Genomic DNA, 13,689 nt, shown 5'->3' with positions numbered 1-13,689 from the left:
GACCAAATGTTGGTACATTTGCTCATCTCTACTTGTTTGCTCCTGCTCTTAATGCAGATGCCAAATGGTCATTCAATACACTGCTCAAAGGCCTGCATCCACCCCCCAACCCCCGTGAAAATGCTAAAAACCAATAACACTGCATCACTGCTTCCAACTGGATCCTCAACACTTAGGCTGAGCTTATAGTCACCGCGCAATCAAAATTGCAAAAAAATAAAATGTACGAGGCCGCCCCTATTGCGCACGCCATAGCGTTTGAGACAAAATGGTCTTCAAGCGTGACCACGTCAAGTAAGCGGTATGGCCAATGAGGGCGAATTAGCTTCGGGACACGTCTGCCACGCTTCCAGCTCAGTTCACACAATGCTGGGGCTGCAGGCGTGCGCGAGTCTATGCGGTCCGTCGTGCATGCAGGTAGTATAATCTTTGCCTTACAGTGCACAAATGCCGGCAATCACGTCATCACTTGAGCCATGATCATGTGGTGCAAAGTCACTACTATGCGTGGTACTGAAACTGGGCTTACAAACAGCAAGCACGTCTAGAACAATCTCAAACAGCTGTAATTCTTTATGTGGAAATACAGGTTACGGTGGTTTGGCTATACGGAAGTTAAAACTAGGGGAATGTTACACCTGGGTGGTGACAAAAAAAAAAAATTACACAATAGGCCAGTGCTTCTCAAACCTCTCCACGGGAAGTGTGCCACATATTTAAGTATTAAGCAATGCACTTGCCGACAGTTGAATGTACCAGACATGAATTAGGAATATAGTGTTAGGTTGTGGTTCCAGAAGCCGGGCCCTGAAGAGCAGGTTTGAGAACCACTGGTCTAGGGCCACAGAAATCTTTTTCTATGACAACTGAATCTTAGGCAAATGTGGGGTTGTTCTAGTCTAGTATACATCCGACTCCATGACATTTTTAAGCCAGCACATTTTGCCCCCTGTGGTGCTTAAACATTTGCAGACGGCAATATTTCACCTTAGAAAACATGAAATATACAACAGGCGAAAATGATTTCCTATGAGAACAAACGAACCATTTCATATGGAGAAGGATTGTTTGGCATGACTGCTGTTTTTGAGACAGTCATGGATAATTAAATCACTGTGCTGGTCTATACTTAAATAATGAGTATTCAATTTGATCATTTCAATTTCTATTATACATGTATACCCCTGTTATTGCTCAGTAAAAATAGAAGCTTAACATAGGACTTATATACTGTTCTCTTGTATACTGTAATCTTGCCATCAACCTGCTGTCTTGTATATAAATCCCAGAATAAAATAAACTGATAAATAAATTAGGAATTGGTCAACGCAAACTGTTATGGAATGGGCCTACAATGGCAACCAGGTGGATCAATTTTTGATCCGTGTTGGATGAATCAAACTTTTCTGATTTTCTGGGACGGAAGGAGAACAGCGGTGTAGAAAATGTAGATTCAAATTAAGAAGTCTGTGCACTATCCAATGGTTTAAGTTATCTGCAACGTATGCATTTCTCTGCTTTCTGCGGAAGACACATGAATGAGAAAAAGCTACTGACATCAGTGCATGGAGAGAGTTCTGAGACCGTGACCCACCTTTGCTGTTGTGTAGTCCACTACCTTCTTTGTAGTCAGATCACATTTGTTTCCTACCAACAACTTGTTAACATTTTCACTGGCGTAGCGATCTATCTCCTGCAGCCATTGTTTTACATTGTTAAAGGACTCCTGGGAAAGAAGTACGAATTAATGATTTTTTATATGTACAAAGCAATACAAATTTATAAACCAAGTTTTTTTTTCCCCCCAAGGTCAATGAAATTGACCTCTGCATTCTGATTGCTCCTATCCAAGTACAGTACTACCTACAAAGTGTGGCTGTGTGTATTTGTTTAAAGCAGGGAAAAACATTTATGTACTTGTGCGGTATAGAGAAGTGCCACTCCGTTTGTAAAGAATTAGAATATATTTTACAGGTGATAGAGATACACGCACACACTTTATTTGCTACATTGTAACAAAAAGTTGATCGTTTCACTTGAGGTATAACCTGCAACACTGCCTTAAGGTTGCAAATATGTTTAAACAATACCCTGTTTTTTAGATTGTAAGCTCTTTGGAGCAGAGTCCTCCATAGCTACTGTAGCAGTGTTTATTAATGTTGTAATTCTACGGTTTGTTTCCCATCCTATTGTATAGTAAAATATGTAGCGTGTTCTAAACAGATAATAAATGATAAATCGTAATGAAGGAAATTACTTGGTCTGTAACATCATACACAACTATGATGCCGTGGGCTCCTCTGTAGTAACTGGACGTGATCGTTCGAAATCTTTCCTGGCCAGCTGTATCCCACTGTGTTGAAAAAGATACATCAGATTTAAACGTCACCTGGATATCATATACATGCAAACAGAGGAGCGTTTTTCTTGGCTGCTGCAATTTCAATTCCAAATCCTGCAATTTGCCAGATCGTATGCTGCCACCCAATGGATTTTTGCAGCAGGTCCACTAGCAATATAATTGTTTTACAGTGGAGATGCCATCTTGACATGCACAGGATTTAAAATATCACATACAAAAGTCAGTTAATAAAATGAAACACTGGGTATCCACGTATAAAAGCATAATACATAGGAATTATATGGTTTTCCTTCTAATTTGTTTTTGTCAACTTGGAAGGGCAGTAAGAACCTTCAAGGTTACCTAGACCAGTTGTTTAAAGGGGCTGAACAACTTACTCTGCATGAACTACATAATTAAAAACGCAAGAACAAAGAAAGACTTATTCAGGCCCTCGCTCTTCACATTTACTCTTACGATCAAAGTTGCTTTGTACCGTATTATGTTTATACCAGCTTAAATATCAATTCTTTTCTACAGCAGTCGTTCAAAGATCTAGGTTCAAGAACAGGACTAGATGTGAACAAACTATAATATTTCCATATATTACAGTTCAAAAACGCCAGATCCTATGGAAATTTCAGCATGGCTGGCAGGGTGCTATTTATTGTAGCTGTGAAATGCATTAACCTAGGCGCTCCACTTCATAGAGAAAAGCCAACAAATAGGAACAAATAAGTGTGTTCCTTTAAGGACTTCTGTAAATAAAACTATTGGTTTTCTACCAGTGAAGTCGCTGGGAACGTTAAGAAACTGCACACATATACATATATAAAAATGATTACGTTTTTAAAGATTTTAAAGACAAAGGGAACTGATCTGTAGTTGCTTAACCTCATTCCGATTGGAAGAATGTCCACTCAAATATGCAATGAAATAATCGGTTTCATCTTTTCCATCTTGAGCAGAAATAATTCTGCCACATTCAGTCACTTACTATTTGCAGTTTGATTGTTTTTCCATCTAATTCTATAGTCCTGATTTTAAAATCCACACCAATTGTACTGATGTAACTTTCCGTGTACGTGTCATCCTGCAGATAAACACAAATTGATATTTAGTATATTGCGCAGGTACATTTCAATACGTAACCTAGCTTATACATTTCTTGAAGATTGTGAAACTTAACACCGCTATCTTCGTTCTATCATATATCAATTGTCATTTCTACTTAAACCTATAAACAAACATTTTTTTATTCCCCCAAAAAGAAATGAGCAGTAAACATCTAAAGTTCTATAGCGACTATCAGGGCAGACGATATCATTTATCCTAAAGAGCCAGATATGGCGATAGTGTAGCACAAAGGTTCCCAACCTTTCCTTTGTAGGGATCGATTGGTATTATGTAAAGATCGGTACAGATTTAGTACACCATGAATCTGCTCAAATAAACCCCATTGATTTCCGCTCCGGAGACCCCCTGCATGCATCCCGAGATACTTGCCTCTGTAGGGGGTGCAGACAGCCGTTCCGCTAGCAGGGCTCACATAACAGCGGCGTTTCTAAGCTTCCAGCGCCATGCGGGCCAATCGGAAGCCGTGACGTTCTCAAGTTTGGCTTCCCATTGGCCTGCGTGCCGGGAGGTTTAAACTTTGCCGTGATACCAGCACACCCTTTGGAGGTCTAGCGCCGGAAGCAGGGGTCCCCCGGAGCTGAAATTAATGGGGTTCAGCTCCGGAGACCCCTTGCTTCAAACTTATGTTATAAAAAAGGAATAAATAAAAGCGCATAAATTGCTCCTTTAATGCTGTATGTCATGGAATTCCTGGAAGTCAGAGGGGATTTGTTTTGCTCCTCCCCATAGTTACAGGAGGGTAACTGGTGAATGGGAAGGGACAGCAAAACAGCGGTTTCTTTTGAAACTCCTGTGTGGATGGAAACCTTAATCATTGTAGTTTTATGGAATTCACACACACAAACAAAATGGAAATGGAAGGAAGCAAAGGATGCACTGCAACTGGATAGTAGTTTGAAAAAAAATGGGGCAAACTCCAAAATAAAATCGAGGGTTATTTATTTATATAGACTCACACGTTGGTGTACATAGCAACCGCACCAACGCGTTTCGTCCCGCAGGACTTTATCAAGGTGTATAAAGTCCTGCGGGACGAAACGCGTTGGTGCGGTTGCTGTGTACACCCATGTGTGAGTCTATATAAATAAATAACCCTCGATTTTATTTTGGAGTTTGCCCCATATTTTTTCAAACTACTATCCAGTTGCAGTGCATCCTTTGCTTCCTTCCATTTCTACTGTTCTACGACATCAGGAGTGCACGCAGAGGAACCCTCACTTGGCTTTGGCATCCTGGACTTCAGCTCACCCCCAGGGCAGGTAACGGGCATTAGCCCTCATTTTATTACCTGTTATATCCATGGGGTGCCTATACTAATCTGGTGGGATGTGCATCATTGACCATATAGGCGGTAGTCATGCAGACTGACCGCTAGGTCTTTATTATTTTTGCCTCCCCGCATAGGATGAAGCTTTATATATGAGCCTAAGGACTATATACAGTGTTCCTTTTCTGGACTTATGTTTCCAAATACAAAGATGTTTGTGCACACACACAGTATTTGAGCATCGCTCTATCAACCTCTCTCCTGTATACAAACAAAATGGAGAAATGTATATTCTGGTTTGTGAAAATTACTTGCAAAAAGTAGGAGTCACCCAGTGGTGGGATTGAAATTTTTTTAACAACCAGTTCTTACCTTGGCGGACAGCGTCCACCAGCATGTTTTCCCTGAATATCTTCTCAAAATGGCTGCGCGGCGTCACATGGCGTAATGCGGGAAAAGATGCTGGAAGACGCCGCCACAGGTGAGAATTAAGCACCGGTTCAGCGAACTTGTGAAATTTTAATAACAGGTTCGCACAAACCGGTCTCCCCTAAATTGCATATCCATATCGATATGGAAACAATGAAAGACTCACATGAATATAGTCCTGATTTTTATGTGATGAACGCTACTATTATTGTTCAGATCTAGCTGCGATACACTTATTAAAAAGACGAGAGTTTTCGAAAGCTCAACTAAAAGTACATCTATGCAGTACACTCATATTGGTCCATGAATAGGCTCTATACTTTATAGTAAAGCTTTGCCAGTGGGAACATATTGACAAGTCGGTGGAGAAGAAATAATGCAAGTTACATATTGCCATATTGTACTGTTGTGAAGGACCGATGCATGAAAGATGGCAATAAAAGTTTATTAGCGCTATTAACTTTACTAAATTAATTCTATACAAAAAGACTGTTCATTTGAATGTAATTTCCCAGAATCCCTTGCTGCAGTGGCAGCACTGTATGCTAGGACATAGTGGTGAAAAGCAGGGTTGCCGACCAGTCTGAGATGTCAATGTGCTCAAAAGTGATTTTCATTTGCTGAATACATAAAGAAACTGGTCCCCGTTGAGGGAACTTAAAAAAAAAAAATATCATGCAGAAGGGTACTTACTGCAAACCTAAGCAGAAGGCAAGATTTTCCCACACCGGAGTCTCCAATGAGAAGCAATTTGAATAAATAGTCACTGTAAAGAGAAAGAAGGATCATATTAAACAAAGACTCAGCAAGTCAGACTGCATACAATCACGTCATAGAATTTCCATGGCTTTTTCCAAGTAGCCTCCTCTGCTTCGTCCCCTTTTGTGCCAGAGATGCTACTTCAATAACTTGCCATGTACAGCAGGCTCGTCCAGTGCTGCACAAAAATGGAAATGGAAAAACACAGTGCACAAGCAAACAAAGCGTGGTGGACTCCGCTTTAAAAAACAAAGTATTCATTTGCCAATGGTAAAAACAAAGTTATGGGCGATCCTCGTACGCGTTTCGTGCTGCAACAATAATAAAGCGCCTGCAGCGCGAAACGAGGAGGATTGCCCATACCTTTGGCAAATAAATACTCACATTTTAACTGGAGTCCACCACGCTTTATTTGCTTGCGCGCAGTTTGCCTTTTTTTTTTTAAATTCTTCTACCACACGGGCTGTTGCCAACCAGAGAGTTCCTATAGGAAGAGGCTTTCACAATCCGCATTTGTAAGTATTTGAGTTTCCTTTATTAATAGGATTGTTATTCCTGGATCAGTGACACATGCTGCTGCCCCATCAAAAAAATAAAAAAAGACAAAAAACAGCAGCAAAAGCCTTTGCCCCTGGCCACAGGTTAAAGAGTACTGTGCCTAATCAAGACGGGATCCAGATAGGCGGTTTTGTGGCTTTGTGAATATTTACATGACTCATACAAATTATATTACTTTTACCACAATTTTTGGGGACGCAAGGACAGCTTATTGCTCTCCCATTACGGAAGATTGTCGTTAACAAAAAGACTCTGTATTACCTCTGAGCACCGGATGGTTGCTTCATGCTATTTTTCTATCGCCCAGCACTGAGCATATTACCAGATACTAAACTGCTAACACACAATAGGTAAACCCACTCAACAACTTTACTTGTTCCATTCTACTAGAGGCAGCCAAGAGGTGAAATACATGCGTTTTAGAATATCTGACAAAACCCCTCAAAATGCATATTACGATATCGGAGAAGCTGCATGTGGAGAGATGCATTTTCTAAAAATGAATGTTTAGTCAAGTTAGTTACTCAGAACTAAAAGGAATCCATTAAACAGCAACACAAACTACGCATAACTAGCACTGGCAGAAGGCACGCCGATCATTGCTACTAAAATGAAACGCATCTTTCCACTTTCATCATTACCATTGGACTAAGAAGTTAAAAAAAAAAAACGAGTATCCCTTTAACTAAATAATGGAAATGGTTTGGAGCAATAAAGTGGCAGGTGGTTAAAATACAACATATAAAAAAGGAGAGATGGAGAGAGACGGAGAGGAGAGACAGAGAGGAGAGAATATATATTTGCATGTCATTTCCCAGAATCCCTTGCTGCAGTGGAAGCACTGTGTGCTGGGTGATTATGGTGAAAGGCAGGGTTGCAGACCTGTCGAAGACATGCAAATGAGCACACAGTAATATTTCCATTAGATATATATAAATATATAGACACACACACACACACACACACACACACACACACACACACACACACACACACACACACACACACACACACACACACACACACACACACACACACACACACACACACACACACACACACACACACACACACACACACACACACGCTACTTATCCTATTCTTTTTTTTTTTTTTCTGTACTCCCCACATTTCTTAGCCTGTCAGCAGTATGCTCTTAAGCACGTGGCTCTTTACACCACCAAATTGTTTGGGATTCTGAACTGTGGGTTTCCATTTCAACGTTATTAGTGGTGCTTTGTTTTAGCTTTTAATTTTTATATCATATTTTATTCATACAAAAACATTTTATGTACACATATACAGACACTATTGAATGGTTACCCGGTGAGTGCCGTCAGTTCACATCTTAATTTAACAAGCAATTGACACTTATTTTGTATCGCACCAGAGATTGTAAGCTCTTCAGATCAGGGTAGATTGTAAGCTTTGCGAGACAGACACCCTTCTCCCAATGTTTTCTTTGATGTACTTTACCATATTGTATACCATATTTCCCTGTTTTCTGTCTGAAAAATGACGTGCAGTGCACATGGTCGGCGCTACACAAATAAAAAACAACACATACAGTGGTCTTTCCCATCACGCAGAAGTAATTTCCTGAAAGTACTGCAGCTATGTACTACCCCAATGTACATGGTTTGTATTGTGTACTAGAAAGTACCGAACAGTGTCAGCGTTACGCAGCATTTCCCAAATGTGGCCACTCGAGTCCTCAAGAAAATGTATTAATGAAAAGCACCAAGGCTCTTACATGCCAAGATTTCAAATGAACAATCCACCCTTACAAACCTCAATTCTTCTTTTACAGCTGAACCGCGCTTTTCAGCTCCGCCTACCCCCGGTTCCTGGAATACCTTCACCAGTAAGAATCGGTATTACTCCCAGGTTTAAAATGGCCATCCAATAGGAAGTTTCCTATTGGTCCAAAATGTGGCAGCCATTTTATTTCCAGAGGGAGATTTAAAACCTGAAATGTCAACCGTATCTCGGAAACCCAGAGGACTCCACAAGGCCAATAGTGGCGTTTGGCTCAGCGACCCCCCCAGTTCTCACCCTTGAGGCAAATTAAATAGACCATGAGTGGGAGGCCCTTCCAATAACCTTTTCACATACTGAAGTATCAGGTAAATTCCTCAAGACTGGCAAATATACTCTTAATCTTAAAAAGTGGTTAGTGCTGAAAAGCTACAGCATATAAAATAATGTAAGAGGCGGCTTTACTGAAAGGCCACATTAACAAAACGTGTTCTGTTTAAGGTAACTTCTAAAAATAATATTTTCCAAAAAAAAAAAAAAAAAGTACACATCTGTTCAGGAAGAGTTTTACAAGACACCAAAATCATCAATATTTAAAGTCACAGGAGGGGGGGAAATCCATTGCTTTACTGTTATCTGACCAAGAGCCTGCGTGTTCTGCTACAATGAGCCCATTCTAGATCACAAACAAATAGCCGTGTCAGACGAGCTGCAAATGAATGAAGCATCGCGATGGTGACCTGCCCCGAGCACTGCGCTCAAATAACGAGGTATGACAAAGTTACCATGGACACAGAGGCCCGGTCACCTGTAGAGAACACAGAAAAGCAGACGGCACAAAGCCAGAGGACTCAGCCATTTTTCCAAATGGACTCATTTTCACATTCTCTGGAACACAAATCTAGTGCTTTTTTTTGTGACAAAAAAAACTAAATAAATTTAAAAAAAACACACACCTCTTTCCCGTATAAGGCTGTGCCTATAGTGCCGTCGATGGCGACGGGGCGGGTGACGTCACCCGTTGCCGCCGGCGAAAGTTATGTTTCGCCGGGCGACGGGGGTCGCGGGATTCCGGCAATTTGATTTGTTCAAGGGCCGTCACGTGACAGCCCTTGAAAAATCAAATTTTGCCGGCTTCCAGTTTCGGCAACGTCACTTTGTCATCGTCGCGCGCACTATAAGCGCACGCAGCGGCAATGTATTTGTTTTCGGGCGACGTCGCGTCGCCGGCACTATAAGCGCGGCCTATGTTTCACAGACCATTAGCTACACTTTCTGTATGCTAGAACCCAAAAAAAAATTTTAAAAGATAAAAAAAATGTTTCAGGAAGCAGTTCTTGGGGACGGTAATTACATTTCATTTTACTGATACTTTAAAACACCATCATTATGGCAACAAAGTAATTGCGAATGTAACATTTTGTAGTAAATGGGCATTTGGTTTCTAACCATTTATATGGGAATTGTATGTACTTAAACCGATTGTGTGACGCAGAAACTGAACCATACCAATAAGGGTTCCTTTTGGAAAAATGTCAAGGACCACTTACTTATCCAACAGATCGTGCAAAATCTATGCGTACAAGAAAATAAAGGTGCGAGAATGGATTTGCAAGAGCCTCGCTGGGAAGCTTGCACTGGGCAACACTCCACTTAAACAGAAGATTTTTGTTCGCTTTTTTCTTTTTAAAGCGAATTAAAATTCATAATTAGTAGAAATGTCAAACGAACAACAATGTACTGTATGCATAATTTATTCATAACAAAATTATATCAAATCCAAAGCTTGTGACTCAAATAATATTGTACAGAGAAATCGTTGTCGTTTTGCGCAAACCCAGAATCCAAGGTACTTTCTTACAACAGGTTGGTATAAATTAGATCAGCGCAAATTAAGATATTGTTAACCCTCATTACGCTGTGACTTCTGTCAAGTCCCCAATCCCTCCACAATAAGACTGTTCTTACGGAATTGTAAATGCAGATCTGACAAGATTAAATAACAAACCAAGTATTTTCAAAGTCTATTCCAGGATTCAAAAGCAAATATGCAAAAACAAGTAAAATGAAGTTGACCAACCCCCTTTATAGCTGTATTAAAGTATGGTAGAAAGATAATCGTGTGATTAATTTGTGGGTGCACTACTGTGAATAGGTAATTATATTGGAGAGAAAACAAAGGGCTATAGATAAGTCCTCCTAAAAAATGCACTTGATTGCACACCATAATAACTCAAATATAACTTGTAATAGAAACCTATTAAATGTTATATTTTAGTTATGGTGGTACCCAAGCAAGTGAATTTCTTTAGGACTTATCTATAGCCCAAGCAAGTGAATTTCTTTAGGACTTATCTATAGCCCTTTGTATCGTCTTTAAAAGAAACGAGCATTACACTGCATGCTGACCTATAGTATTCAGACTGCTATAGGCAGACCAAACAGATAATGCTAAGCAGAATCAGTCATTTCCTATAAACTAGGGACTCTGGTTTTCTGTGTTTATTTCTCTGCAAAAATCTGCATTATTTCCCCTCCCAAGAGTTTTCATATAATCGAAAAGGGTGTTTCAGTGTTAACGAGAAATAAGACATTTGAATTTGGTGTTTCAGTGCATTGTTGTGTTTGCTTCTATACTCCCCAGTGGTGCGTCCCCAGTGGTGCGTCCCCAGTGGTGTGTCCCCAGTGGCCGCTGCAGCGTGCGCGACATACACCACAGCACAGCCTTCTATGGGGTAGGCCCCAGTGGTCGCACAAAGCGCTGTGACACATATGCTGACAGGAAGACAAGAATCCTGCGCCACGGTCACGTGGGCGGCCAATGGAAGAGCAGATATGCCGTGCCCCCTGCACATCCCATAGCTCCCCTACAGACCGCGGCTGTACACGCGCTGCCAGGCACTTGTGTAGCAGGAAGCACTGGTGCCGCAGCCCGAGGATGGTTTTTAAAAAACAAAATAATTTTTTTTAATTGGATTTAACAAAGTGCAAGATGTGCAAAGTGCCTAAGGACTGGGACCCGCTGAGCCCGGCGGCGCGGGCGGCTGCACGGGCTTTCCCCACCAGCAGGGGAATCCTCCCGAGCTGGTCCCGGTCCCCCCTGGCTGCACAGCTCACTACACGCTGTGGACGCGTCAGCCGCTAGGAGATACAAGAGAATTGTAATCCCTAGCTTCAACGCGTCACGTGGTGTGGCTGTGAGCCAATGAGGAGGGTAGGCTTCGGGAGGAGGGGAGGAGTGTGGAGTGCCTGCCTGTGTGTGTGTGTGTGTGTATGAGTGCCTGCGTGTGTGTGAGAGAGAGTGCCTGCGTGTGTGTGAGAGAGAGTGCCTGCGTGTGTGTGAGAGAGAGTGCCTGCGTGTGTGTGAGAGAGAGTGCCTGCGTGTGTGTGAGAGAGAGTGCCTGCGTGTGTGTGAGAGAGAGTGCCTGCGTGTGTGTGAGAGAGAGTGCCTGCGTGTGTGTGAGAGAGAGTGCCTGCGTGTGTGTGAGAGAGAGTGCCTGCGTGTGTGTGAGAGAGAGTGCCTGCGTGTGTGAGAGAGAGAGTGCCTGCGTGTGTGAGAGAGAGAGTGCCTGCGTGTGTGTGAGAGAGAGTGCCTGCGTGTGTGTGAGAGAGAGTGCCTGCGTGTGTGTGAGAGAGAGTGCCTGCGTGTGTGTGTGAGAGAGAGTGCCTGCGTGTGTGTGAGAGAGAGTGCCTGCGTGTGTGTGAGAGAGAGAGTGCCTGCGTGTGTGTGAGAGAGAGTGCTTGCGTGTGTGTGAGAGAGAGTGCCTGCGTGTGTGTGAGAGAGAGTGCCTGCGTGTGTGTGAGAGAGAGTGCCTGCGTGTGTGTGAGAGAGAGTGCCTGCGTGTGTGTGAGAGAGAGTGCCTGCGTGTGTGTGAGAGAGAGTGCCTGCGTGTGTGTGAGAGAGTGCCTGCGTGTGTGTGAGAGAGAGTGCCTGCGTGTGTGTATGAGTGTGTGTGTTGCTTGTGATTACTTCAATCAGCAGCTCCAGCCCGAGCCCGTGGAGGGAGGGAGGAGGGGAGAGTAGCGGGTCCCTCCGCTCAAGCCACGCCCCCCTCCCACTCCCGCCCACCTCCCGCTCCCTACAGACCGCATATCGCGGTCTGTGTATGTCAGCGCCCCGCCTGTCAGCAGTGCGGGAGCGCTGACGGAGGGAGCGGGGCCTTAGCCTAAGAGATAATGGAGAAAAAGCAGGGTTGTATACCTGCTAGACATGTGAATATACCACAAGTGGTATTTGTATTTGCTGTACACTGTACAGTGAAGGGTTTGTCACTTTTTTTTAACCTACCATAACTTATTTAATTAATGTGTGGTTCAATAGCTATGTTAAAATTACTCAAGAGAAAACATTTCAATAAGATTTTAGCACCGTTGCATCTTGAAACTAGCCCAAAACAAAAAGACAGCAGCATGATAGGCATGTAATGAAATAATATTCTTCATCTGCTCAAACAAAAAATATGGAAATCTCTAATTCATAGTACAGTACAAGATGTTTGTACTGTGTCTTCATTTAGAATTAACAAACCCTAGCTAAGAATTTAATCGGTTAAGTACCCCAGTGGTAGAAAGACACAGTCACTTTGCTTTCAGTATGATCTCACAATTTGACAGTAAGCTTTTCCAGTTATGGAAGCAGCAAACATTGACCCATGTAGGTTATGATATTTTTTGAATTTTTTTCCTTTTAAAGTTTTGTGGGGAAAAATGGCCACTAGAATTTATGGGGAAAAATCTGGAGTAAAAAATAAATTAAAAAAAGTGCCGATACATTAAGAAAACAATAGATGTTTTAAGTCAAAAATTTGATCAGTCTTGGAGTAATAACCGTAAAATACTAAATCCTTGTGACTAATTCAAACGTGATTTCAGCTGTGTTTTTTTTTAATATAGTAAAAACAGACACTTATCTATGCAAGATTTTCTTACACAGCATACAAACATTTCCTTCTCCAAAACAAGACACCACAAACGCACACAATGAGATAAGACATGTATGCTTCAACTCAAAGGGCATTGGGTCTTGTTACTTTGGTGTTTGCTCAAGTATGCAACAAGGTTTAAAGTCCAAAAGTGCCACTTGTGGGACTTCGTGTAGGTATGCGAAATTCTAGCATGTCACGTCTGTTACTACAATGATTATTCAAGATAATGGCCCAGAACACACAAAATTATGGTGGTTGGAGTTACAACAGATTAAACCATTTACTGGTAGGAACTTATCGCTTACCAGCATGGTGACAAGCTGTTCAGATGCATAAAGACAGTGTCACAAACACAACAAGCAGAGGAGTCGAGGTGCTTTTATGTGCCATCAAATCAATTACAATGAAACTGGTGTGCGTGATGCACAGGGAGCATACTTTGTACACTGTCCAGTTAGGACAGTCCAGATCCGGAACCAGGATTCTATGACATATGCACCAGATGGGCTCAGCAA

The 13,689-nt window shown here is 41.9% G+C and overlaps 1 protein-coding gene across 1 annotated transcript in view; it reads right to left on the bottom strand.

The window, feature by feature from the left end:
• RAB1A (RAB1A, member RAS oncogene family) overlaps window positions 1–13,689 on the bottom strand; it is a 31,901-nt gene that overhangs the window by 4,811 nt on the left and 13,401 nt on the right. Inside the window, exons 2-5 of the mRNA XM_075596114.1 lie at window positions 5,868–5,940; window positions 3,339–3,434; window positions 2,258–2,353; window positions 1,595–1,726 (exon numbers count right to left, since the gene is read on the bottom strand). Of these exons, the coding sequence (XP_075452229.1) occupies window positions 1,595–1,726; window positions 2,258–2,353; window positions 3,339–3,434; window positions 5,868–5,940 (397 nt within the window). The remainder of the gene's footprint in view (window positions 1–1,594; window positions 1,727–2,257; window positions 2,354–3,338; window positions 3,435–5,867; window positions 5,941–13,689) is intronic.

This window comes from Ascaphus truei, chromosome 4, assembly GCF_040206685.1.
Source record: "Ascaphus truei isolate aAscTru1 chromosome 4, aAscTru1.hap1, whole genome shotgun sequence".
Lineage (NCBI taxonomy): Eukaryota > Metazoa > Chordata > Amphibia > Anura > Ascaphidae > Ascaphus > Ascaphus truei.
The sequence above is the reverse complement of the archived record's forward strand: the minus strand, read 5'-3'. Positions and strand labels throughout refer to the sequence as shown.